This window comes from Rhizoctonia solani, chromosome 16, assembly GCF_016906535.1.
Source record: "Rhizoctonia solani chromosome 16, complete sequence".
NCBI lineage: Eukaryota > Fungi > Basidiomycota > Agaricomycetes > Cantharellales > Ceratobasidiaceae > Rhizoctonia > Rhizoctonia solani.
Window position 1 is genome coordinate 2,955,386 of NC_057385.1, and position 22,769 is coordinate 2,978,154.

At 50.3% G+C, this 22,769-nt stretch overlaps 9 protein-coding genes across 9 annotated transcripts; 6 read left to right on the plus strand and 3 right to left on the minus strand.

Annotated features, from left to right (window-relative positions):
• Positions 1–20: 20 nt before the first annotated feature.
• Positions 21–1,495, minus strand: RhiXN_02212 (translation initiation factor eIF-2B beta subunit; the record flags this gene model as incomplete). Its single annotated transcript, XM_043322031.1, has 8 exons — positions 21–60; positions 116–145; positions 195–333; positions 393–592; positions 645–749; positions 800–1,016; positions 1,226–1,371; positions 1,425–1,495. The coding sequence occupies 8 exons, from the start codon at positions 1,493–1,495 to the stop codon at positions 21–23; spliced, it is 948 nt and encodes a 315-aa protein (XP_043187854.1).
• Positions 1,496–1,620: 125 nt separating this feature from the next.
• RhiXN_02213 (uncharacterized protein) lies at positions 1,621–2,424 on the plus strand (the record flags this gene model as incomplete). The annotated part of the gene is made up of 4 exons (XM_043322032.1): positions 1,621–1,651; positions 1,707–2,262; positions 2,315–2,333; positions 2,389–2,424. The coding sequence occupies 4 exons, from the start codon at positions 1,621–1,623 to the stop codon at positions 2,422–2,424; spliced, it is 642 nt and encodes a 213-aa protein (XP_043187855.1).
• An 887-nt stretch (positions 2,425–3,311) lies between these two features.
• RhiXN_02214 (tryptophan synthase alpha chain) lies at positions 3,312–7,390 on the plus strand (the record flags this gene model as incomplete). The annotated part of the gene is made up of 14 exons (XM_043322033.1): positions 3,312–3,387; positions 3,445–3,567; positions 3,629–3,970; positions 4,042–4,166; positions 4,754–4,780; positions 4,861–5,025; positions 5,083–5,182; positions 5,240–5,378; positions 5,436–5,532; positions 5,590–6,188; positions 6,252–6,294; positions 6,349–6,531; positions 6,584–7,237; positions 7,298–7,390. 14 exons carry the CDS (start codon positions 3,312–3,314, stop codon positions 7,388–7,390), a joined length of 2,766 nt encoding a protein of 921 aa, XP_043187856.1.
• Positions 7,391–7,805: 415 nt separating this feature from the next.
• RhiXN_02215 (reticuline oxidase) lies at positions 7,806–9,672 on the plus strand (the record flags this gene model as incomplete). Its single annotated transcript, XM_043322034.1, has 8 exons — positions 7,806–8,002; positions 8,057–8,156; positions 8,208–8,374; positions 8,435–8,446; positions 8,492–8,885; positions 8,943–9,231; positions 9,291–9,464; positions 9,524–9,672. The coding sequence occupies 8 exons, from the start codon at positions 7,806–7,808 to the stop codon at positions 9,670–9,672; spliced, it is 1,482 nt and encodes a 493-aa protein (XP_043187857.1).
• Positions 9,673–10,052: 380 nt separating this feature from the next.
• Positions 10,053–12,559, plus strand: RhiXN_02216 (amino acid permease; the record flags this gene model as incomplete). The annotated part of the gene is made up of 16 exons (XM_043322035.1): positions 10,053–10,323; positions 10,379–10,421; positions 10,473–10,595; positions 10,625–10,780; positions 10,834–10,848; positions 10,899–11,058; positions 11,113–11,124; positions 11,177–11,307; positions 11,356–11,458; positions 11,515–11,562; positions 11,621–11,738; positions 11,794–11,973; positions 12,024–12,123; positions 12,160–12,202; positions 12,253–12,316; positions 12,369–12,559. The coding sequence occupies 16 exons, from the start codon at positions 10,053–10,055 to the stop codon at positions 12,557–12,559; spliced, it is 1,758 nt and encodes a 585-aa protein (XP_043187858.1).
• An 87-nt stretch (positions 12,560–12,646) lies between these two features.
• RhiXN_02217 (phosphatidylinositide phosphatase SAC2) lies at positions 12,647–16,808 on the minus strand (the record flags this gene model as incomplete). The annotated part of the gene is made up of 16 exons (XM_043322036.1): positions 12,647–12,728; positions 12,786–13,281; positions 13,332–13,381; positions 13,460–13,633; positions 13,971–14,006; positions 14,061–14,266; positions 14,334–14,400; positions 14,449–14,481; positions 14,536–14,719; positions 14,842–14,890; positions 14,946–14,996; positions 15,052–15,219; positions 15,297–15,648; positions 15,700–15,909; positions 16,026–16,280; positions 16,696–16,808. 16 exons carry the CDS (start codon positions 16,806–16,808, stop codon positions 12,647–12,649), a joined length of 2,526 nt encoding a protein of 841 aa, XP_043187859.1.
• Positions 16,809–16,949: 141 nt separating this feature from the next.
• RhiXN_02218 (vacuolar protein sorting 55 superfamily protein) lies at positions 16,950–17,533 on the plus strand (the record flags this gene model as incomplete). Its single annotated transcript, XM_043322037.1, has 4 exons — positions 16,950–16,968; positions 17,019–17,107; positions 17,169–17,283; positions 17,373–17,533. 4 exons carry the CDS (start codon positions 16,950–16,952, stop codon positions 17,531–17,533), a joined length of 384 nt encoding a protein of 127 aa, XP_043187860.1.
• Positions 17,534–17,727: 194 nt separating this feature from the next.
• RhiXN_02219 (nuclear speckle splicing regulatory protein 1) lies at positions 17,728–19,146 on the minus strand (the record flags this gene model as incomplete). The annotated part of the gene is made up of 4 exons (XM_043322038.1): positions 17,728–18,079; positions 18,130–18,731; positions 18,824–18,954; positions 19,017–19,146. 4 exons carry the CDS (start codon positions 19,144–19,146, stop codon positions 17,728–17,730), a joined length of 1,215 nt encoding a protein of 404 aa, XP_043187861.1.
• A 345-nt stretch (positions 19,147–19,491) lies between these two features.
• RhiXN_02220 (uncharacterized protein) lies at positions 19,492–22,521 on the plus strand (the record flags this gene model as incomplete). Its single annotated transcript, XM_043322039.1, has 9 exons — positions 19,492–19,817; positions 19,861–20,345; positions 20,405–20,546; positions 20,635–20,846; positions 20,890–20,954; positions 21,009–21,112; positions 21,210–21,245; positions 21,311–21,374; positions 22,294–22,521. The coding sequence occupies 9 exons, from the start codon at positions 19,492–19,494 to the stop codon at positions 22,519–22,521; spliced, it is 1,662 nt and encodes a 553-aa protein (XP_043187862.1).
• Between the last annotated feature and the right edge of the window lie 248 nt (positions 22,522–22,769).

A 22,769-nucleotide genomic window follows, 5' to 3' on the forward strand; every position in this document is an offset into this window, starting at 1 on the left:
TATAAATGGATATACATTGTTTATTCAAGATTTTCGTCTTCGTACATTTCTTTTACCAGTCTGTCCAGATTGGGTCAGTATTGGATGGGTGAGAGAAGTATGTGCATGTACTCACTTGTAAACGTAAGAGGGCGGGTGGTCGCCACTACAAACCAGTTAGCATATAGCCAACATAATAACCCAAGAGAACTTACTAATTCGTCACAATCACATCTAAAAATTCCGGTTTCACATAGTCGTACTTGGGATTAATAACCTCGACACTACCAACCAACTCTCCTTCGTCGTAGCCCATGACCAAGCCTGGATCACCATAGTCGGCCGCACCAGCACCTTCAACGCTCCAGCTCCAAAGCGGGGCAAACTTGTATTGCGCCGCGCATACGATACACTCGTTGCGTGTGCGCGGGCAGCGACGGCTGCAGCCAAAGCGCCCGACTGGCTGACCAGCCCGCCGTCTGCGAGAATCGCGTGAGCACCAAGGATGAGTTTGGTCACGCGGGACATCATGGCAAAGATAGCGCTGTCGGGGACTAGGAATGTGGATATGCCGTGCCGAGAGAGTGAGTCGGCGAGTTGTTGGCCCGTGTATCTGTACCAAGGGTTAGATTGTAGTGTGGAAAGGACGGGGAAAGGGGATGTACGAAGGTGCTGTCTCGGCTACGATTACTGTGAATTTCTTGTCATGGGCTGCGGCTTTGAGGAACTCCTCGACTGTTCTCGAGTATCCGATTGTGAGTACGATTTCACTACATCTCACGTTAGTGTTGGTGGGATAGCATGCCCACAAGTGACTCACTCTGCATGAATATGGTTCTTGGCGTTCTTTGCAATACCCTCAAATACACTCTCCATCTCGTCGACGATTTCCTTGACCGCATCAATGAGTGCAGGCTTGGTGGCCATGCTCCGTCGATCGACTTCGCCTATACTCGCCTCGACTTCGCGGGTTGGACGTGTGGTCACCTTTGGTCGACCCAGAAGAACAAAGTTGGCTAGGGAGAGTGCAGAGCCGTCTGGAGTGCTCATGGTATTCGCCCGAGTCATTGCGGCAGGTCTTGGAGGGACGGGTCTGCTCCTCCAGTGTTGGCGAGGTACTCTTCGCGGACTTGGTGTATCACCCGACGAACCATGTTTCCTACTGCGATCTCTGCCCGTGGCGGTCGTTAATTCCCTCTCCGAACTATTGCTATTGTTAGAGAGTCGGATTGGATTATAGACTTACCCTTGGGCTGAGCAGCGACGAGTCTGGTGCCAACGCTCCTGATCATGTCCAAGAGCTGGTCGATGGAGGAGAAGCGTGCAGTCGAGACGACTTGGCGGAGGAGCAAGACAGTCTCTACTGCCGTATCATGAGCGCCAGTGATCTGTCTGGGTGAAACGATCTGTCACAAGTCGGGTAGGAGAATAGGAAGAGAATATACCTACGTCGAAGTCTTGCCACGAGAGACTCGACATTGCGGAGTGTGCCCTTGTCCCTGATGAGCTCGGCCATTGAGATTGGGTGGTTGGAGAAATCCAGGTATAGTAATTTATTTGGAGAGAAACGAGTCAGAGGGTGATGTAAGTAACGTAACGGTGGGTCTCCCGAGATGTTCCTTCACGGACCGGGCGCTTGAGATGGACCCGACCATTTCCACCTCGGTCGCTGGTATATCAAGTAGGGAGATACCCGGCAGTGGGCTTGCTCTTGTATTTCCCCTAAGATGTTGTCAAGACTGGTGGCAGCACCCCGGCTGCGAGTGACCGGTGTCCGGACTTATTCGGGCTTTTTCTCATCGTCCAAACCACCGGGCGGGCTGGTCAAGCCTGGGCAGCAACAGACGACGAGCGTGGTGAAGCGCACGAATTCACCGACAGAGATGACTCAGCAACCACCGAGTCCTGCAGCAGAGCCACCGTCTCTCCCGTCCCCTACCCGATCCCCACGATGCACCCCTCGCCTGTGCTCGCGACCATGCATCTTCACTCGTTCTTTGCCCTCGATCGGCCCATGCTCTTGCTCTCTCAGTCCACCTCCAGGCTCTTCACCACTGATCCACCCAAACGCCAGACAGAGGACTCGTCCGAGACTGACTCGGATGCCGATGCTGCAAGGAGCCTATCACATGCCCTCGTCATGAGCCGAGTCCAGGGCGCGGCCGTCTGGGCAGATACCCTCGCCCGTCTCGGTGTCCCTGCTGATCCCACAGAGCAGATCCAGGATGTGGTCTCTATGGACAGCGTCAAGCGCAAGAGGAGAAAAAAGATCACAAAGCACAAGTGAGTCACTCCGCCCCCTCTGTATAATTCTTACGCTGACAATGTGCTACAGATACAAGAAGAGGAGAAAGGTCTGGCGTGATTAAGTCGCTTCCTTGTGCTCGTGACTGACCAACCCGTCTCTAGTTGCAACGCTCTGAACGAAGGAGGCTGGGCAAATAACTATTGTAATTTAGCACCACTAGATTTATTCTGGTTGTACATTTCTTATGATGTGGTTTCTCTCATGTCTGTATGCTGTGTCCCTCTCATGCATCTTATCGATTTTTTTTCAATCATCTCTACACTCGCCCCTCAGTCAGCTTGTATATCTTGTGCCATGAAAATACCACATCCAATCCGCATCATCCACACACCCACACGCACGAGGGACAACCGTCCTGAGAAACTCTTGCTTCTATTCCTATGGTTCGATGGCGTCCTGTCGCGGGGTCAACTACCACGTTGATGGTGTTCAGACAAACAGCTGTGAACGGACAGAGGTCCCAACTCCCCCTTGTGTTGATGTGCCGCACCATGCCCAGATAAGATCCAGAGAATGGTCATTTGGAAAATACTCTGCCCGGGTGCCGGCGGCCTATTAATACAAATTACCCAACACAAATAATCCGAAATGAATCCAAAACTTTTTACTCTCAAATAAATTTTCTTGCGTAATATACACCCTCGTCTTGAGGTAGATCGACCGTGGCGCCGGCACCCCGAAATCACAAGCGCCTGAAAGGGCGGATTCAATTCTTGCCATTGGGATTTATGTACTTTGTCGTTATGACGCACACAGCCTCGCTATGGTCTTACGATTTATATTTGAATCCTTGTCCCGACCGACACTCGCTACGCAAATTTAACTGACAAGTCTAGAAAAGCCAACGAGTGACGCACTGAACAAGTGGTCATTCGAGCTCTCACCGCTCTACTCGCACGACCACACACACGGCCCAACCGATTAACCTAGTCTAATTTACCCGCTGTAATCTCTGCCAGCCACGGCGACTCGAACCCAAGCCCGCGTTTCCCTCTCTCCGCCGCCGACCCGTTCTCTTCGCCTGATGACGAACAAGAACCATCCGACGTCGGTGCTTGATATCCATACCCCTACTGCGTCATTTAGCATTGCCCATTCGTGTGAGTTTCTCAGGGGGTTCTCCCCCCTATCCTGACATGGACTCACGCATCCTTCAGTGCAAGAAGATAGTCTACAGTTGTTGTTTGATAGGCTAGGGGCCAAGGCTAATGGTCTACATGTAGGGCCCGGAATGGTAAAGTACGGATGGCAGGATGGGCCTGTCTTTAACCTCGACGACGGTGCGTTTCGTCAGGATTCCTGATGATTGAGGAGATTGATATTCTTATCCCCCTGATACAGACGCAGACTATTCGATCCTCCTCTGGAAAGCATCCTCCGCAAGCACAGACTCGACCACACTCCACGTTCCCACATTACACCTCCATGACCCGGCCACCTCTTTCCCTCCTGCCGGAGCATACCGCAACCCCGCATTCTATGCCTTCAAACACCTCGACTTGCCGGAAAGCACGATTGCGGGGAAGAAGAGTAAAAAGGGGAGCAGCAACAAGGCCAAGAGCGTGCGAAGCCAAATGAGCGGCTCGAGCGACGGATTGATCAAGCACAAACGTGACTTTTTGAACTTTCATGCTGAGAATGGGGTTAGGACTGTGCATGGAAAGATTGGTCCTGTTGATAATGGTGCGTCTTGGCGCGCGCGTGTATTTGCGGGGTTAATGGGGCGTTTTGATAATAACTCTGGCTTTGCACAGTTCGGATGTTGTTGAAAAAGGGGTACAGACACGTCTATGTATCTCGCGCATTTGCTAAACGACATGGTTCATTCCTCGCGATGCCGTGCCTGGCTTGTACGGCTTCAACGGGCTCGTGCATATCGGTAAATGGCCCATCACACTCGGTCGCACAACGACGCAGCACGACGTGTACTTGAGCGAAGAAACGCACTTTGATGTAGTCCTCGGACGAGCATTCATGGAACGCCGGGCGATTATTACGGATTTGGTCGACTTGACCAAGGTCGTCTGCGGCGATACTGGTGAAACGGTCGATTGCGATGTGGTGGTATTCGAGATGGGACCGGGGATATCGTGACTGTTACTTGACTTGACCAAACTGAAACCTCGCGATCGTGTACACCAGATCCCCTACCCCCCCCTCCATTATATATGTCGATCCTACTGGGCAGTATATTTTTGTTAATACATTTTTTTTGTTCCTGGTTCTCTTTTACAGTCGCACTCGGTCCACAGGCCGAAACACCCATTGATCTGCGCTGGTCCAATCAGATGACTAAGCTCAGATTTGGAGAGATCGCTATTCTGCCAATTTGCAACATAATTTGGTGGTCTTGGTTCTGACTCGCATTGTCCCTCTGCGTGGGGATATAAGCTCCAAGTTCCACCTCATCAAGCCTGCATCTGCACCACCACTACACCTAGATCTAACATGACTGAGCTCTTAAAGCGCACGTTTGCGGCCAAGAAAGCCGAGGTGAGTGGGGCGGAATGGGGGTGATGGTATGCGCTGGCGGGGCGAGTTGAGCTGACTGCGTGAAATGCTGTATGGTGTAGGGTACGGCGGCGTTTGTGACGTTTGTGACTGGCGGGTACCCGACCAAGGATGCGACTGTCGATCTTATGCTCGCTATGGAAGCTGGTGGAGCGGATGTCATCGAGCTCGGAATGCCGTTTAGCGATCCTATTGCAGATGGGCCTGCTATCCAAGATTCCAATACCGTACGTGTCCCCTCCCTTGCTCCTACTTTGTGTATTAATCGACCTGAATCGGTTTAGATTGCACTGAACAATGGAGTTGGGTATGAAGATTGCCTCAATACGTCCGAGACGCTCGTGCCAAGGGACTTAAAGCCCCGGTTTTGCTCATGGGTATGTGGTCTGTCATTGTTCCTATTTATAGTCTAGTCATACCAATATATGCGTTCTCGGGTAGGTTATTATAATCCTATCATCGCGTATGGAGAAGAAAAGGCTGTCAAGGATGCGCACGAGGCCGGTGCCAATGGGTTTATCATGGTCGATCTGCCTCCCGAGGAAGCGATCAAGTTTAGGGAAATCTGTACCAAGGAAGAGTGAGTTGTTGGAGTTTATGTTGGTTGGGTCCGGCGGGATTGATTTATGAGGATTAGTATTTCGTATGTCCCTCTGATCGCTCCGTCGACTTCGTTGGCTCGTATCAAGTTCCTTGCATCGATCGCCGACACCTTCATCTATGTCGTCTCCAAGGTATGATCCTCTTATAGCTTGCCCATGGATTTATTTCTAATTTATTTTTCTACTTAGATGGGAACAACGGGTTCTGCAGCAAACGTAGCAATCAACACATCGCTCCCAGCCATCATCTCCCGCATCCGAGAACACACTCCCGTCCCACTCGCAGTCGGGTTTGGTGTCGCCACGCGCCAACAATTTGAAACCGTTGCGGACGCAGGCGCGGACGGTGTAGTCGTCGGCAGCCGCCTCGTCTCGGTCATTCGCGACGCAGGATCCGACGCACCTCGAGCCGTTCAATCCTACTGCGCCGAACTCACCGCCCAGGGCCAACCCCGTCAACTCCAGGCTCAGAGGCCCGCATCGGCCGTCTCGCCCGCTCTGCCCGTGCCTGAAGCTGACCCTCTGAGCGCGGACGCGCTCAAAGTCACCGAGCCGACGGTGCTCCCGGCTCGGTTTGGTGCGTTTGGAGGGCAATACGTTCCCGAGGCGTTGGTGGACTGTTTGGTCGAGCTCGAACAGGCGCATAAAGCTGCGTTGGCCGATCCTGAGTTTTGGAAAGAGTTCGAGGGGCTTTATGGGTATATGAACCGTCCGAGCAAGTTATATCTCGCAGAGCGATTGACGGAAGCGACGGGCGGTGCGAGAATCTGGTTCAAGCGGGAGGATTTGTGAGTTTTTTCAAAGTGGGGTTTGTTGTGTGAGAGTTGTACTGATGGTTATTTTGCCATTAGGAATCATACCGGGTCGCATAAGATTAATAATGCGATTGGGCAGGTATGTATAGTCTGTCCCATCCTTGGACTTGAGCGCTTACATGTTCATGATTAGATTCTACTTGCTCGAAGAATTGGCAAGAAGCGTATTATTGCCGAGACGGGTGCTGGACAGCATGGTGTTGCTACTGCGACCGTATGCGCTCGATTCGGTATGGAGTGTATTGTGTATATGGGTGCCGAGGACGTCCGCCGCCAGGCCCTCAACGTGTTCCGTATGCGCATGCTCGGAGCTACAGTGCGTACTTTGCAACGCTCACAATTTACCCACTTCCCAACCCTTATTCTAGGTCGTTCCCGTTCACTCGGGCTCCAAGACACTCAAGGATGCTATCAATGACGCTATGCGCGACTGGGTCACCAACCTATCTACCACGCACTACCTCGTCGGCTCTGCCATCGGTCCACACCCCTTCCCAACTATCGTGCGCGATTTCCAGCGCATCATTGGCCGAGAAATCAAATCCCAAATGGCCGAGATAAAGGGCAAACTCCCAGACGTGGTTATTGCCTGTGTTGGTGGTGGCTCCAACGCCATTGGTACTTTCTACGATTTCATCAACGAGCCAGGTGTCCGACTCGTTGGAGTCGAAGCAGGCGGAGAGGGTGTTGATACCAAACACCACAGCGCGACACTTTCGCTTGGTGTTCCGGGTGTATTACACGGCGTTCGAACGTACTTGCTCCAGTCGGCGAGTGGTCAAATTACCGAAACGCACTCGATTAGCGCCGGTTTGGATTATCCAGGTGTTGGACCCGAGCATGCTTGGTTGAAGGATTCTGGAAGGGCAGAATATATCGTCGCCACTGATGAAGAAGCTTTGAGAGGGTTCAGAATGTGTACCCAGCTAGAGGGTATTATCCCTGCACTCGAGTCTTCGCATGCCGTCTGGGGAACAGTTCAAATCGCCAAGACGCTCCCGAAAGATCACGATGTAGTCATGGTACGTATTTTACAGACTTTTATGGAGGTTGCTTATGCTCACTATGCGACACGCTCATAGTGTCTATCTGGTCGTGGTGACAAGGACGTTGAACAGATTTCCGAGCTGCTCCCTGGCAAATGGGCTGAGAAGCTTGATTGGCACATCGCATAAACGCACATATAAATTAGATGGCTGGCTACATGCACTAGTTTATCATATAAAATACTGAAATTTATGGTTTTCACATCGAGTGCATGTATCGGGCTTGCAGCGAATCAAGGCAGCACATTCATTCGAGCGCCAATAAATACTTGGTGCAACCCTTCCATTGAGACATAACCGCCCTATTCAATCAGAAAGAAGTCAATGCTGCGACCTGTATGCGGATAAACCAACCAATGGCAGAGACTCTGTAAATTTATAATATTGCACCTTGGTCACTACATGGAGTTATTTCTCCATCCGAACCTGGTGTGCACATGACTGAGGCCGCCATGCCCGAGCACCTGTCACCTATATGAACCGAGGGATTCCAATCCCATTTTACCACGACGCACTTCGATCAACCATGGTGCGGAGAACCACGATGTTTGGGCTGCTTGTCAAAGCAGCGCTTACCTTTGCTTCAGTAACCACTACCACAGATAATGCTCTTATTGCATGTTTACAGAAAGGTGGTACAAGTAATGCAGTTCTGACGACCTCCAGTCCCGAGTATAATACATCCAGATTGGCCAATATTAATACAAGAATATCATACTTTCCGACTGCTATTGTGTTCCCGTATGTACTCAATGTGCTCCAACTGCAGCGTACTAACGCAGGGTTGTTCTTCAGAAATACAGCCCAGGATGTCCAAAAGTACGTCAAGTGCGGGGCAGCGAACGGAGTTGCGGTAGTTGGTCGCTCAGGCGGACATTCATATGCTTCATACGGTGTAAGCTCTAATTAGACGTGTAATCATTTGGCACTAACTAACATACTCCAGGTCGGAGGAAAAGATGGAGCTCTCGTAATTGACTTGTCCAAGATGAAGGCATTCAGTGTTGACGGGTCCGGTTCAGCAAAAATCCAGACGGGAAATAGGTTGGGAGAGATTGCCGAGAAACTCTGGATAATGGTCAACGCGCTCTTCCCCATGGGGTTTGTCCTTATGTGAGTATAATTTCTAGGTTTTAGCTTTGTTCGGTGGTCTGATAGCCGTAACACTGACAGGTTGGATCTGGTGTAAGTCTCATCTGGGGGACAATTTCCCAGCATAGTAACCTCTAGACGTGTTCAGGGACATACTGCCTTTGGAGGATTCGGTCCATTCTCCCGCGTTGCAGGGTTGCTTCACGATCATGTTACATCCGCTGAAGTAGTCCTTGCCAACGGGACAATCACAACTGCCTCGGCTACTCAAAATCAGGATCTATTTTGGGCCCTTCGTGGTGCAGGCGCATCATACGGTATAGTCACCGAGTGGACGTTTTCAACTTTGCCGGCACCCCCAACCGTTATATCGTACAGGGTCGATTATAATGAGGTTGTGCTTACTCCTCAACAGGCCAAAGAATTGCTCAAGAGTTGGCAGAAAATTGCTCTTTCTGCTCCGGATAATCTTTCTGTTATTTGCTCGATCGGAAGAGCGCTACCGATTGGCGGACCTAACTTGTATCTCGATGTGAGCCATGCCCCTCTGTCAAGCCATCAATAAAGATACCCTAACCATTCAACATAGTTTCGTGGTACCTATTATGGAACCAAAGCTGAATTTGACGTGCTTAGTTCCAATTGGAGTAGTATTTATAGCCCCGGTAACTTTACATCCAAGGTTAACAACTGGTACGACGGGCTTGTCGCGCTTAGCGGTCCGCTTTCAACTAGCGAGCCAGAAGCGTCTATAAATTTCTTCGCCAAATCTATCTTCACCAAGTCGGCCGTCACTACGTCCCAATGGGACAGGTTGTTCCAATTTATCGGCGAGGAAGGGTATGATGTGGATGTAGATTGGTTCATCGAGTTTGACAGTAAGGATTCCGTTGTGCATCTAAGATAGTTTTAGGCGAAACTCATGGCCTGAGACTAGGATATGGCGGTGGTGTGTCGAAACGAGCCGCTGACTTTACGTCGTTTGCGCATCGAGACGCGGTCATATCGTTCCAGTTCTTCGCAGGAATTACGCCGAACCCTTTCCCTGCCGATGGTGTACCATTCTTGAACAAATTAGCCGCCGTGGTGGATCCCAATCCCAAGGCAGCATGTATGCATGTTTTATACTCGACCAAGACAGCCAGAGTTTTTTGACCTTACTTATTTTAGATGCCAACTATGTCGATCCAACACTGAGCCCCGCACAGTGGAAATTGCAATATTTCGGGAGACACTATCCTCGATTGGCGTCGATCAAACGAGCTGTAGATCCCAAGAACGTCTTCCGCTTCCCCCAGTCAATTGGACTGTCTTCATAGTCAAAAGTAATGCTGGTAAATTTTTATGTCCTTCTGGGTTTACGGGCCAAGGGGTCGACGCATGTGTCAAGTACTGAAGATAATGTAAATATCGTCACTTTGGGACCTGCCAAATAGTACTATAGTGATTTTATGGCAGTGGAGATCGACTGGAATATCGATTCAGTTGATCACTTCTCTTAACTGTGTTACTTTATATACTAGTTTAGGAAATTGTGTAAGCTCCAGCACTTCAAATCATAGAGTTTATGTCCCAGACAAGATGGCTGAGTTCAATGGGCTGTTGAGATCAAATTGAGTCGGCGGTTCTCGATCAGGGACTTGGCGCGACATAGCACGAGACGGAATCACGGACTTCTCGCTCGACAACCACGAATAATATGTCCTCACTTTCACGATCTCCTCGTTCCCCAGGTTCTCCAATACATCGTTCTAGTGTGGATTCGTTGCGAGACCTCGAACTTACACAAGGGAGTGCATTGTCGCCCTACCGAGCAACGCATTTGGGAGGACTACGTCGTTCGAGTGCCAATAGCAGCGCCATCAGCTTGGATTTTCGGCCCGAATTATTGCCCTTGTCGCTGAGCTCGGCCGGGCCAGACAGAGAAACTGGGGGAGATGCACCGGCTAAGACTATTGGGTTGTGGAATGGTACGTCCTTGCATCGTGAGGTGTATAGGTCAACTGATGAACAACGAGGGTGTAGGCGTGGCCCTTGTCATTGGGTTACAGATTGGATCTGGAATATTGTGAGCTCAGAATTTGGATTTGAAAGCAAAGCTAATATAGCGGAATTGTAGCTCGTCACCTGGTGTGGTTGTAGCAAACGCATCTTCTGTTGGGGCTAGTCTTGTTGTATGGGTGGTTGGTGGCCTCTTGGCATGGACGGGTGCTAGGCATGTCTTGGATACCTGCGAGATTTCGTATTAACCTGTACTAACATATAGAGTAGTTCTTTCGCCGAATTGGGCACTATGATTCCGTTGAACGGAGGAGCCCAGGCTTACCTAGCATATGCTTATAGTCCGCTCGTATCTTACTTGTACACTTGGACTGCGGTCATTGTACTCAAACCAGGTGGTAATGCAATTATTCTACTTATATTTGGGTATGTACGCACACTTTTCGTATCAATCGTTACCTTACCGCTATTTATTCTAGAGAATACCTCAACAGGTAAGAGGATTTGTGGTACTGTGCGCATTAACCCAACAAAATATTATTAGGGTGATATTCCATACGGCCAACCCAGACGCTGCTCCAGATGCGATAGCCCCATTAGCCATCAAACTCACCGCTGTCGTGGCCGTGTTGATCATTGCCGTACTCTGTGTAGCAACCCCAAAACTAGGGACAAGAACTGCTGTCTTCTTTACTGTTATCAAAGTAAGTAGTTCCATATCTATGTATTGCTGAAGAGAAGAAATAACCTTGAATTAGTTTGCGTCTCTAGTGCGTAATTTATCCAACAAATTTACTATTCTCGCTCAAGTACCGTTACAAGATTGCTGTAGCCGTACTTGGGCTCATTCAAATTATTCGCGGGAAAGCCTCTACTTCACTAACTGAGGCTATATTTGCTGGCACTTCCCCGAACCCTTCTTCCTACGCTCTTGCGCTTTATTCCACTCTTTGGTAGGCTGCCTCTGCTTGGAGGCGCACCAAACTAACAATGAGCATCAGGGCCTACGACGGTTGGGATCAAACTAATTACGTCGCTGGAGAAATGAAAAATATTGATCGTGATCTACCACGGGTTATACATATAAGCATGATCTCCGTTATGGTACGTCAACGTCTATCATACTAAGCGTGTTCGGTATATTAACACAATCTCTGCAGGTCTTGTTCTTAGCGGCCAACGTATCTTATTTTGCGGTCTTACCCAAGGTAAGCCATCAATTCCTAACACTTCTAACTCGTTCTCAAAGCTGAAAACCGTACGGAGGGGACAGTTGAGCGGAGCAATACAATTGCTCTCGATTTTGGGAGAGCGTTATTTGGAAATTTTGGTGCCTTGGTATTCGCAGGCGTAGTCGCAATTTCGTGCTTTGGAGCCACAAACGGTATGGTACGCTCTGTCGTTCACCAAATATTGCGCGCTAATTTGGATTTCAAAAGGCTCGATGTTCACTACTGCTCGCTTGATTTATTCCGCGGCCCGTGAAGGATACCTGCCTTCTATGTTCGGTCGATTACACAAGGGCCTGAAGACGCCTCTCAACGCTATGGTATTACAAGTGATCATTACGTTGTTCTATATCCTCATTGGAGGAGGATTCAGAACGATGATCAACTTTGGTGAGTACGAAACCCACCTCCAGATAAACATAGCTAATGCTTGTACTCAGTGGGGGTTGCTGCTTGGACATTCTATTTTCTTACAGGGGTGGGCTTGATTGTTCTACGGGTCAAAGAACCCGGGCTTCCAAGGCAAGTGGTACTCGCCTCGTAGTTGCACACCCCTAATCGATGACGTGCTCTTAGGCCATACAAAGCCTGGATTATCACCCCGCTCATATTCTCAGGGGTATGCTTCCTAGTAGACTAAACCTGCACGCACGCCTAACACGTTTGTAGGTCTCGCTCTTCCTTCTTTTGATGCCTATCTTTGCCGCACCCCTAGAGGCATTGGCTGCGTTCGGTATGTCCCTAGTCAAGCTATTTAGTTCCAGTACTTATGCGTATGTTTGTAGCCTTTATCGTGTCTGGTGTCCCCTTTTACTTCATCTCAATGTACTTCCACGACCCTAACGCAGTACCTCGGCCCATCCGTTGGATTGGCAACCGAATCGGAGGGCTCTTTGGACGCAAAGCAAGCGCAGGTGCAGGGTACATGCGGGCCGCTACTGATGGAGACGAGACCGTAGAAATGATTCAACGATAACATGTATAATATCATATTCAAAAACACGGAGTAGTATAAATAAGCGTGACACTAAGTTCGTCCATTCAGACATTAAAATTAGTTCATCTAGCTACCGAGCCATAGGAATCTCTTGAAGCTGTATTCAAGTTGGGCCCATACTGGTGTGATCCTCTGAGCCTGTTCAAGACTAGAATCGAATTTCAGACACGGGAAACAGTTAAAACCTATGTAATCCATACCTGACAATATCTTCTTCAACAAAAACCCTGCTTCTTGCCCCGCACCAGCATTCCTGCACGCCCCTGCAACCTCTCTCACAGCCCTCCGTGCAGCATCTCGACTCGTTAGAGGGGCAACCCCAATCTGGTCTGGATGCACGTCCAAGACTGGAAGAGCCTTGAAAGAAATCGTTTCCAGGTCGCTTGGTGCACCTATGGAAGATGGAGGGGGCGCAGATGCTGAGAGGAGCTGAGAGAGCATCCCAGCACCGCGTCGGACGGACGAGGCCCGCCTGAGGAGCGGCATCACTGCAACCTGAGCTTGTTGAGCGGGCGTTTGGGTCTTGCCCGGTTCTTCACCCAGTATCGCATCGATAGATGGGGGAGGAAGGGTCGGTCGATTGCGCATGGAATACGTAGTCAGGCGAATGTCTTGGTGAGCTATACGATAGGTGATTGAGAACCCGTAATTCTCGGCTGGGTCCTTGCTGGCTTCGTGTAGAGTAGACAGGATATATGCGCCTAGCACGCGGTTTCAGCCAGAGAACAGACGAAAGGGAGATGCTACGTACCTTGTTTGATATTAACAACATCTCCAAGTGGTATACGACGACTCGATACACTTTGTCCATTTCGTAATCGAAACACTGTCCGTCCATTCCGTCAGACAGTAGCCCAGTAGGAATTTCATGCAACTTACACAATATAAATCGCACTACTACTCAAGACTAGAATCTTCTCTACAAACTTGTCTGAAACCGCTACGCCGACTTCTACAGGGCTCAACAATGTCCATGCATTCACACAATGCTCGTTCTCGAGCAGAACACGAGAAACGGTCGTCTCAATCGCGCACTCGCTCTGATCTTGGACACTTTCAAAATTTCACGCGGGTCGGTGACGAGAGTTGGAGCAAGAATTCGGAGAACACAGATGGTCCGATGGCCGAGCATAAAGTCGATTGTGGCTTGTGCAAATAGTCGCCAAAATTGGATGTAACCATTCTGAGAGGAAATTAAGTAGGAGATATGCTGGTAATAACTATAGACAAACCTGGCTATACTGTTCCGTCCGTCATTGAGCATACCACCTGTCTCTAGCGTTAATATATGCACAACCTAGGTGACGACAAAATTACCCAGGTCTCTCCTCCCAGTCCTACAACCTCAGACGTTACTACCTAAATCTTTGTGACATGCACCAAAACTTACCTTGTATAATCACCCTTCAATGCGGAGGTTCCAGCACTAAGCATAGCATAGGATTAGCTCAACCTCCCAGCCCACCTCTAATCCACCTACTAAGCCCTCGAAACTGCATCGCCATTATTCGCCCAGACATCGTTGAATACCATATCAGCCTCGATATCCGTGGGCTTGACGAGCGCTATAGCTTGAAGTTGGCGATTCATGACGCATCGAGCAAACGCACTTTGAACGACATTTGTTCGATCTTTGTACTTCGAGGTTAGGGTGCGTTCATGGGTAACGAAGAACAAGGTGCTTGCCTAGACAATCAATACAGTTCGTCCTAAACACACCGTGCTGCCTAGCCATCACTTGTCCATCCCTCACCCAAAAGAACCCCTGTGCTTCAAATGTACGTTCTAGTTGATCAACGAGCTTGGATATGTTCTCGTATCTAGTACGGGTTCGTTTAGTCCACCTTTTGAATAAACCAACAACTTACTTCATCCCCTTGGTCTCGGCATGGAAATCAAAACTACACTCGTTAATAACAATTCACATGCAGAATGAAAAAAGGGGGACCACATACTGCACAATCTTGATATCTTCCTCTCCTACCATTTCGACTAGTTCGTCAAACCCAGAGCCCACTACACCTTCCCTTCCGCCCTTCTCGACCAGGTTTACGCACATCACTGGGCTAGGTTGACCATCCGAGGTGCAAGTGCGGGAACACGATTGGAAGTGTTGGCGCGCTGGAGCGAGAGCATCTTCTACCGATCGGTCCAGTTTGGGGGGGGTTTGAGAGCTAAGCCTGGTTGAGACCAGAATAATGGTACTAGGTGATGTTGTTATGACGCAGGTACAAGAAAAAAAGCGGGGAAATGAGACCTACTAGATCCTCTAATTTGTAGGTAGCTGAACACATTATCCGAACCCATTCGCTTCATGCTGGTTTAAGCGCCGCGCATATAACAAGCCAGAGGATTAAAAACATACCGCAGCACGAACCAGCCCTTCAGTCTCTACAAAGTTGGCTACATGCGCGTCCTGAAGAGGTCATATGAGCCCATCAGATCAAAGGGTAGGAAACACAGTGACATACATCGTCGATACCGCGTCGCTGATACCTCAACCCAGCACGATCTCTGGAACGCCTTGATATAACTGCGTATTCGATTACTTGGGGGTCTCCATTCTCGGTATCATTCCCCAGGTCAAAAGTGGCGGACTGAAAGTGGCCTTGTAGAATGGGGACGACATACGAATGGGCCTATTGAGAAAAGAAAAGAAAAGACAAAACATGACTTTTAGTATCCCCATTTGCGTCAAAACAAAAGTAATGAATACCCCAGCTTCGACAAATGGAGCAGCCAAAACCTCGTTCCACCAAAAACGCCTGGATTTTTGGGGAACCCGGAGCCAGAGCGGGAGCAATCCATGGTTTTCAGTGAATGCGTCTGCGCGAATGGGGGCACCGCCCGAGTCCGTATGGACTGATAATGAAGGTCGTCGACGACTTGCGCTCGAATTGCTCGAGCCCGAGTTGCGTCGGAACTTGGGTCGTTCGGTTATGTCGTTTAGAATCATGGCTTCCTTTTGTGCTTTGGTGGCCTGTTCATGTTTATCCTGAAGTGATGTAGCAAGATCTTTCATGTAACCTGTTGTCAGAAAGCTCGCCTTGGTACAAGCATAATCAAGGCTTACCGAAATCCAACGCATAGTACATGCACCCACTCCCAAACTGCCTTACAACTTCCTCACGACCTTTTTGGTCAACTCCTTGTTTCGCTCTTCAGTCGATCCAGGTGCCTGAGTACTTTCAGACGCCAAGATCTTCTGCAAGACTTGTTCAGGCTCAGTTTCGCCTTCTTGGGGCGTCGTATCGAGTGCAGGAGTCGTATCGAGCGTCGCTCTCGCCGGTGTACTCCAAAACGAAAGTTTGTTCAAGAGCGTTTGGCAACTGGAGCCGGACCAGAGAAGACCCGCTGGACGAAAGCGGGGTGGACGTTCCGCTCGTACTTGCGCTCAGCGAGCCGGAAGAAAGTGCTAATGACGTAGTAGAAGCATTAATTTCACTATTCGGGATCGGGATCGGCTCTGAAGCGAATGTGACCCTGGGTACGGGCTCCGAGGACGTGTTGCTGCGCGAGGGAACGGGTGTTTGAGGAAAGGTTGTAAGTCTGGAACGTCCTCGGCTGCGTGTCGAGTGGTCGAGGTGTGAGCGGGGTCTTTCGTGCGAGCAGCCCGTTAAGAGCCGTTCGGGCTTGGTCTTCTTGTAGTGGGATGGCTGCAATCGATTTAATTGTGTATACCGGCGGGAGGGAGAGAATACTGTATGGTGGTTAATTACGTCACGAGTAGCTAATATGGGGGACGTACAAGTCCCCGATGTCTTTTTATCGGCAATGACAAGCAAAAACGATTCTACAATCTATTAAACGCGTCTCACAGCATCTAATTCACACATTACCGTACCTTTGTAGATAGTGATAAGACCCACTACACCATATACTACCGGACCCTCCCACTTCGCGCCGTCTTTAGACGTCACAAGACTCACATCTACGCCTATCCCACCTGGTCCACCTCCATTCCACGAAACGCATACGTACGAAGCACACTGTCTAGCAGGAACGTCTGGCCTAAGAAGTAGACCCTCTGAAGAGGCATGTAAGATTAGCCGAGCATAGGGAGAGGGATGGGGGACTGGTGGGGCAGTGTGTTTAGGGGGTAAATGTCCCTCTACCGATGCATTGAACGCTCTCGGGTGCGGATCAGCTGGGGGCTGATGGGAGGCGGAGGTGGAGGTGGAGGCTGCTGTTGACGAGAGAACCGTTTATTAAACAGCTGCGCGAACATACTACTATTACTTTGCGTATGGTCGGCAGCTCTATGGTCATGAATAATGAGCGCATTGTGGTTGTACCCTGGGCGCTTATGATCACATTCGGCGGCTCTGGACTTCCCACATTCGACCACCTCTCCCCGACTTGCGTAAACATGGCTGCCGGACTTAAGAGTGCGTTTCTCGTATATATTCATTATCGTGGTATTAATTTGGATGAATAGCGGTTATATTACTTGCGTTTGTGCTGGCTGTCGGGTTCTTGTTGATCATCCTCTCGTGTGCGTTGTGGAATAACTGGTTACCTTTGCTCGTCGGTACGTCTCCCAAGCTTCCCCTTTTTATTAGCTGATGCGTATGACGATCGGATATAGCGCTACTATTCGTCTTGCCCGCTTCCAAACGCGATATTTTCCCATTGCGGCTCGGAGGACTTTACAGATTACGACGGGAATAACGCGGCCGTTGATATCGGAAGGTTCTTGACTTGTATGTGCTCTATCCAACTTGTATATCAATTCATTTACTAACCAATGATTTGTGTGATTGACATGGGACCTTGGGTTGCCGCCCTGTAGCCATCATCGTTATTACCGCCTTTGCCCTCCCGCTTGTGCTGGCACATGCCGATGTAATCAAGCCCACGGCGTGTGGGATGGCAATCGTTGGTGGTGCGTTGGTCTATGGAACCATTCTGTCATACACCGCGGTGTTCAAGACAGGAGAGGATGAGTTTTGAAAGCTATTATGATCAAGGTGGCATCAGAATAAATGGACCCCGTAGTTTTCTAATTGTTTAACATATAACAAAAGACATCATCCAGCGTGCGTTGTAGCTCTAAAATGTGTGATTATGAAGCTTGAAGATCCACCGTACTACTATACACGATACAGTCTGAAAACAATACAGATAGCAAGTCAATCCCAGCGTCCTTAGCTCTCCTGCTGTTCTTGTTGTTGCTCCTCCTCCAGTTTTCGCCGTTTCCTGGCCAAGTACCTCTCCTTTGCGTCATTCACCGCGCTCTCGTCATTTCGCCTCCTAACGACCCTCTCTCGCTCTTCCCTCTCTTCCCTCTCCTGCTCATCTCTAACCCTCTTCCTCTCCTCTTCCAACTGAGCCTCCAGCTGCCTCTGCTGCCTCTTGCGAATCTCTTCCTTGGAAGCAGCCACTCCCGCCGCTCGGTGCGCCACAACAGGCTCCTCCGTCGTCTTGCTGCCCGACCCATGAATAGCCCGAAGCAAAGACAAATTTCGAGTATTGGGGGCCGAAAGGTTCAACCCAGCGCTGAGAAGTTCACGCTTATCGACCACTTCGTTGTTATCGTTGATTTCCACTCGGCCCCGTCGGCTGTGATCATCGTCTTGGTCTCTCCGTTTGTTCTGGTCTCTCCGGATTTCAATACTTCGTCCGGGTTGGGCGCGACTTCGAGCGGTTTGGGACCTCGGGCCGGACGGGTGACTGTCAAGTTGGCGACGGGCGCGGGGCCTATTCGGCCAGGTGCTGAAGTAGCCGACGTTGCTGCCGTTGCTGCTGATTCCGAGGACGGATCGGGGTCAGAAGAGGTAGCAGCCACAGCTGCATCATGGGATCGAGACGAGTCCTCGAGCATCCGCTTGTAGAAATGAGTCATCCCTCCTCCAAGCCCTTTATTTTTCTTTCGTTCGGCCTCTATATACGTATCGTCAGGTTGAGCCCACATGGAGTCAAATGAAAGGGGGGATGCGGAGGAAGACGCACCTTCTCTTGCCTTTTCCTCGGCCTCCGCTCTTCTAACTTCCGCCATCTGATCCTTGTACGCCTGAGTGACAAACTTTTCCTTGTCCGCAAACTCGTCGCCCTCTGCCTCCCGTTCTCGCTGCATGAGTTTTTCTTCGGCGCGTAAATGGTCTAGACGGCGAGTCGCTGCAGAGTCGAGCAAGTTTTTCATGTATTTCGGCTGTCGGGGAGATAGATTCAGTGTTGGTGCGTTTGAGCTTGTATAAATAGATATGTATGGTGCACAGTGGAGTGGAGTGGAGGGTCACATACCTTTCTCGCCTCTGGATTGTCCTCCTTTTGAGCTTTAGCCTTGGCTTCAGCAAGCTTCATCCCATCCCAAACTTCATCATATTGAAAGACGGTACTATCGACCTTGAGCTCAGCATCCATCTTCCTCTGAGCTTGCGCGAGACGGCTTGAGCAGCCATATTCGTCATGTCATTCTTTTTCCTGCCACTTGTACCATTCCCACCACCAGACAACACGCTCGACTCGTTGTCATCGTCCAAGGCAACACGGGTAAGAGATGGTGCGGTTCCAACGGGCTGAACGTCTTTCTTTGGTTTAGCTAGGGAGAAAGAGAGTTTGGACATTTAGGTGCGTGATGTTGATGGTGGTGGTGATGATGGTGGCTGGGGTACAGCAAAGAGAGAAGGGGGCGTGGTGATCAGGGTCCGGAATAGTGTGCTCCTTCTCGTCCTCCACCGTGAGTTTGTAATGCTGATCATTTCCGAGTAACCAAGTCAAGAATTAAAGTGCTTTTTTTTCAATCCCGTATATAGACCTCAAGTCGTTCGTTATTTTCTTCTCTGCTCTTGTATCTTACTAGCTATAGCTTTCGGAATCAGGTGAGTAGAGTTGAAAGTGAATGAGATGTCGGCTCATGGATGTCTTACAGTCTCTAACTCTATTCTACTTGCTGTTGACTTCCTTATCCAATGGCGACATCTACCAATTCGACACATGCACCGTCTACTACCTCGCGAACCGCACCCCAATCCTCGACGCCTGCCCAATTGTTTTACGGCGCCCGAGGACGGAGTGGATCTATCGCATCGTCGTTTGCGAGACAACAAGCAGGAACATCACCGACATCTCCTGCTCCCCCTCTTCCCATATCAACTTCACTCAATACAGGGTTATCCAGCTCTTCTGGACACGGCCACAAACACAGCTCCAGTCTGTCCTCGTTTACATTCACCCGCTCGTCCACTTTTCCAGCTCTCTCGTCCCCCGTAAGAACGACCTTTGGACCGGGTTCTCCGTACGGAGTACCTTTGGAGAGCAGCTCCCTCCTATCCGTGCAGGAGAGCCTCTTCGACCTTCATCCCCCTCGACACATACGCAAACACAAAACACCACCAACGCAATCCAAGTCCGCTGGGCGGCCCCAGTCTAGCTCTTCCGCCTTCCACCCGAGGCTTAAACCGTGCCAATTCTGGCACACGGACTTATTCGAGCGGGAGCACTTATTCTGTTTCCCCGCCTCATATCCATGCTCGATCCACTTCAACAGTCGTCGAACAGATTCCGCTCACGAGGCTACCGTCAAAGCAGCAGCAGAGTCGGGAAGCTTTGATCCCCTCGGCCGGTTCGACTCCTAAACAGTCCAGTGCGGATGCAGGGTTTGGAGCCATGCTACTTAATGCGAGTAAACGCGCCAGTCTGCTCGTTGGAAAGGGGGAAGATAAACCACCTTCGCCTCGTTCCCCAGCCCCTATTCCTATCCCAACTGAACAAGGAGGGCTGCAAGTACGAGACGAGAGGGACAAGGAAAAGGGGGGGCGACAGCGTGGGTGGAGTCAGGAACCCGAGAGAAAGCATAGTCCGATTCACCCGCGCCCGATCAAGGTCTCATTCGTCTACCGGATCCATACGAAGCAGCGGGAGCGGCCAACCTCGCTCTGCACCCGCTGCTAAATCACATCACTCTGAACCGCACCACCGACCGCCTCACAGTTCGTCAGGATGGCAACCTGATATCGGCCCTGTTGTGCGCAACTCAAAGGGCAAGATCGTCAAACAGCACCAACTCATACCGAGCGAGACTCGCTGGTTCTTTGGCGGCCACTTGGTAACAGGCGGCGGAACTCGTCGTGTGCCATCCGCCAACGGACGACGCCGGGTCAAGACGACTGGGCGTATTCCGTCGGCGCAACGGGATACGCATACGAGTCCGAGCCCGCCACAACCCCCACCACGCCCGAAAAGCGCGATAGGTCCAAACGTAATCGGGTCACGCTTATTCCTTATCCATTCGTGTTCAGCGTTTTGCTCGTGCTGGGCACCGCGGGTACGTGGATGGGTACAACGTGTTGGTGGTGGAAGAACGTCAGCCCTGGGACTGGCGGGTGCGGGTGCATGGTTGGTCTTGCTTGTGGTCGTGAGTATGGGCAAAACCGTGCGTGCTTTCTCATCTGTGTTGGCTCTTGATTTGGGCTCATCCGTAACGCAGGCTTTCACGGATCCGGGCATTGTTCCGCGTAATCTGGACTTGACTCCTACAGTGGACGATGACGGGATTCCTTATGCAAGGGATATCTACGTCAGGGGCATTCCGTGAGCTTGTTCCGTATCATTTCCCCTCGTCTGTTTCTGTCTCATTCCGTTCGCTCGCATCTGCAGTGTTCGAGTCAAATACTGCATAACATGCAAGACTTATCGACCCTTGCGATCAAGCCACTGTCGAATCGTGCGTTTTTTTTTTTTTTTTTTTCGTCGGGTTTCCCGCCTCAAACTTTGATTGACATCCTATAGTGCGACAATTGTGTGGACGGGTGCGATCACCATTGCCAATGGGTCAACAACTGTGTTGGGAGACGTAATTACTCGACGTTTATCACCTTTTTGATTGCATGTGTGAGTAGCCCCGATGTTATTTTAAGAACTGCATATTTTGGGAGTTGAGCTCTCGGTTATTCTGGGGGACCGAGAACTCACTGGGTGTTGTGTGATTCATTGCTTCCGTAGTGGAACTGTTGGGAATGTCTCTACAAATAGTCGCGTGGCTATCACCTGTCTTCGGGTAATTGTCCAGTCATTCCCCCAGAGTCGCCTTCCGTATTCGTGATTTTAAACCAGATCTGACTGACTAAACTTTTTATCCCATTTGTCTGACCTTCTATCTGAATTTTTCCGCGGGGTTATCTCTCACCCTCTAAACTGGCGCGCATTTGTGGCACTGCACACAATTGGCTATCTCCCCGACATTCCACGACGCGGATAAATGATTACCCGGATACGCCAAACGTGGCTAATTTTCACTCACATCATCATCTCTTGGCGTATTCTCGGGACTCATGTGCTCGCACTGAAAATCGTTCCGTGACGCATATATCTGGGCTGATCCGTCTCGCGCTTCTCGGACATGCTGCCCTGGGAACAAAATACCGTGACGGCATTTCACCGGTTGACGCCGGAACCCGATTTGATACGTTGATGATTTTCTGGGGGGGGGGGGGCGAATCAGTTCCTGGCGATACTGTTGATGGCGGTAACTGCAGCGATGCACATTTACCTGCAAACCACACCGGAACACGGATCTAAATCGTTTAAAGACGCATTAGAATCGACCGGGATCGGGAGCGCGGTGGTGTTATAGTGTGCGCGGGGGTAGTTTGGCCAGTGGGCACGTTATTGGGGTACCATATCAGGGTAAGTCCAGCCACAGATACGAAATCACCACCACCACCCGTCGTGGTCCCATATGATTGAGAACTGATGATGATCTCGGGGTCTAGCTGTTGGCGTTGAACGTGACTACGATTGAACAATTGCGCAATTCGGCGCGAGTTTCACTCGGTGGTGGAACGGAGAGTGCGGCACCGAACGCGTTTAGTCTTGGCAAATGGACTCGGAACGCCGCGTGGGGTGCGTGCAGACCAGCAGGACTAAGTTGGGTCGAGGGATGGAAACCGGTACACGCAGACCAACGGCGGTTGCTCGAGGTATCAGAGGAGGAGGTCTAAGTAACAACGGTCTGGTCTGGCTGTAGAGCAGTAGTAGTAGTCATATTGACCGGTTCCATGGATGCGGAGAGTAAGGGGAGGGGGGAGGTGGCATGTTTGGCTCTGTATGACATCATAATAGTATGGGATTTGCGGTTCGATGGGTGATTTGCAAAAAAGCTGATTGATAGAGAGGGATAAGCGACGACTGGTCGGGGAGCGGGTGGGTAAGCTTTTTTGGAAAGTGAGACACCCCTCTTTGACCTGAA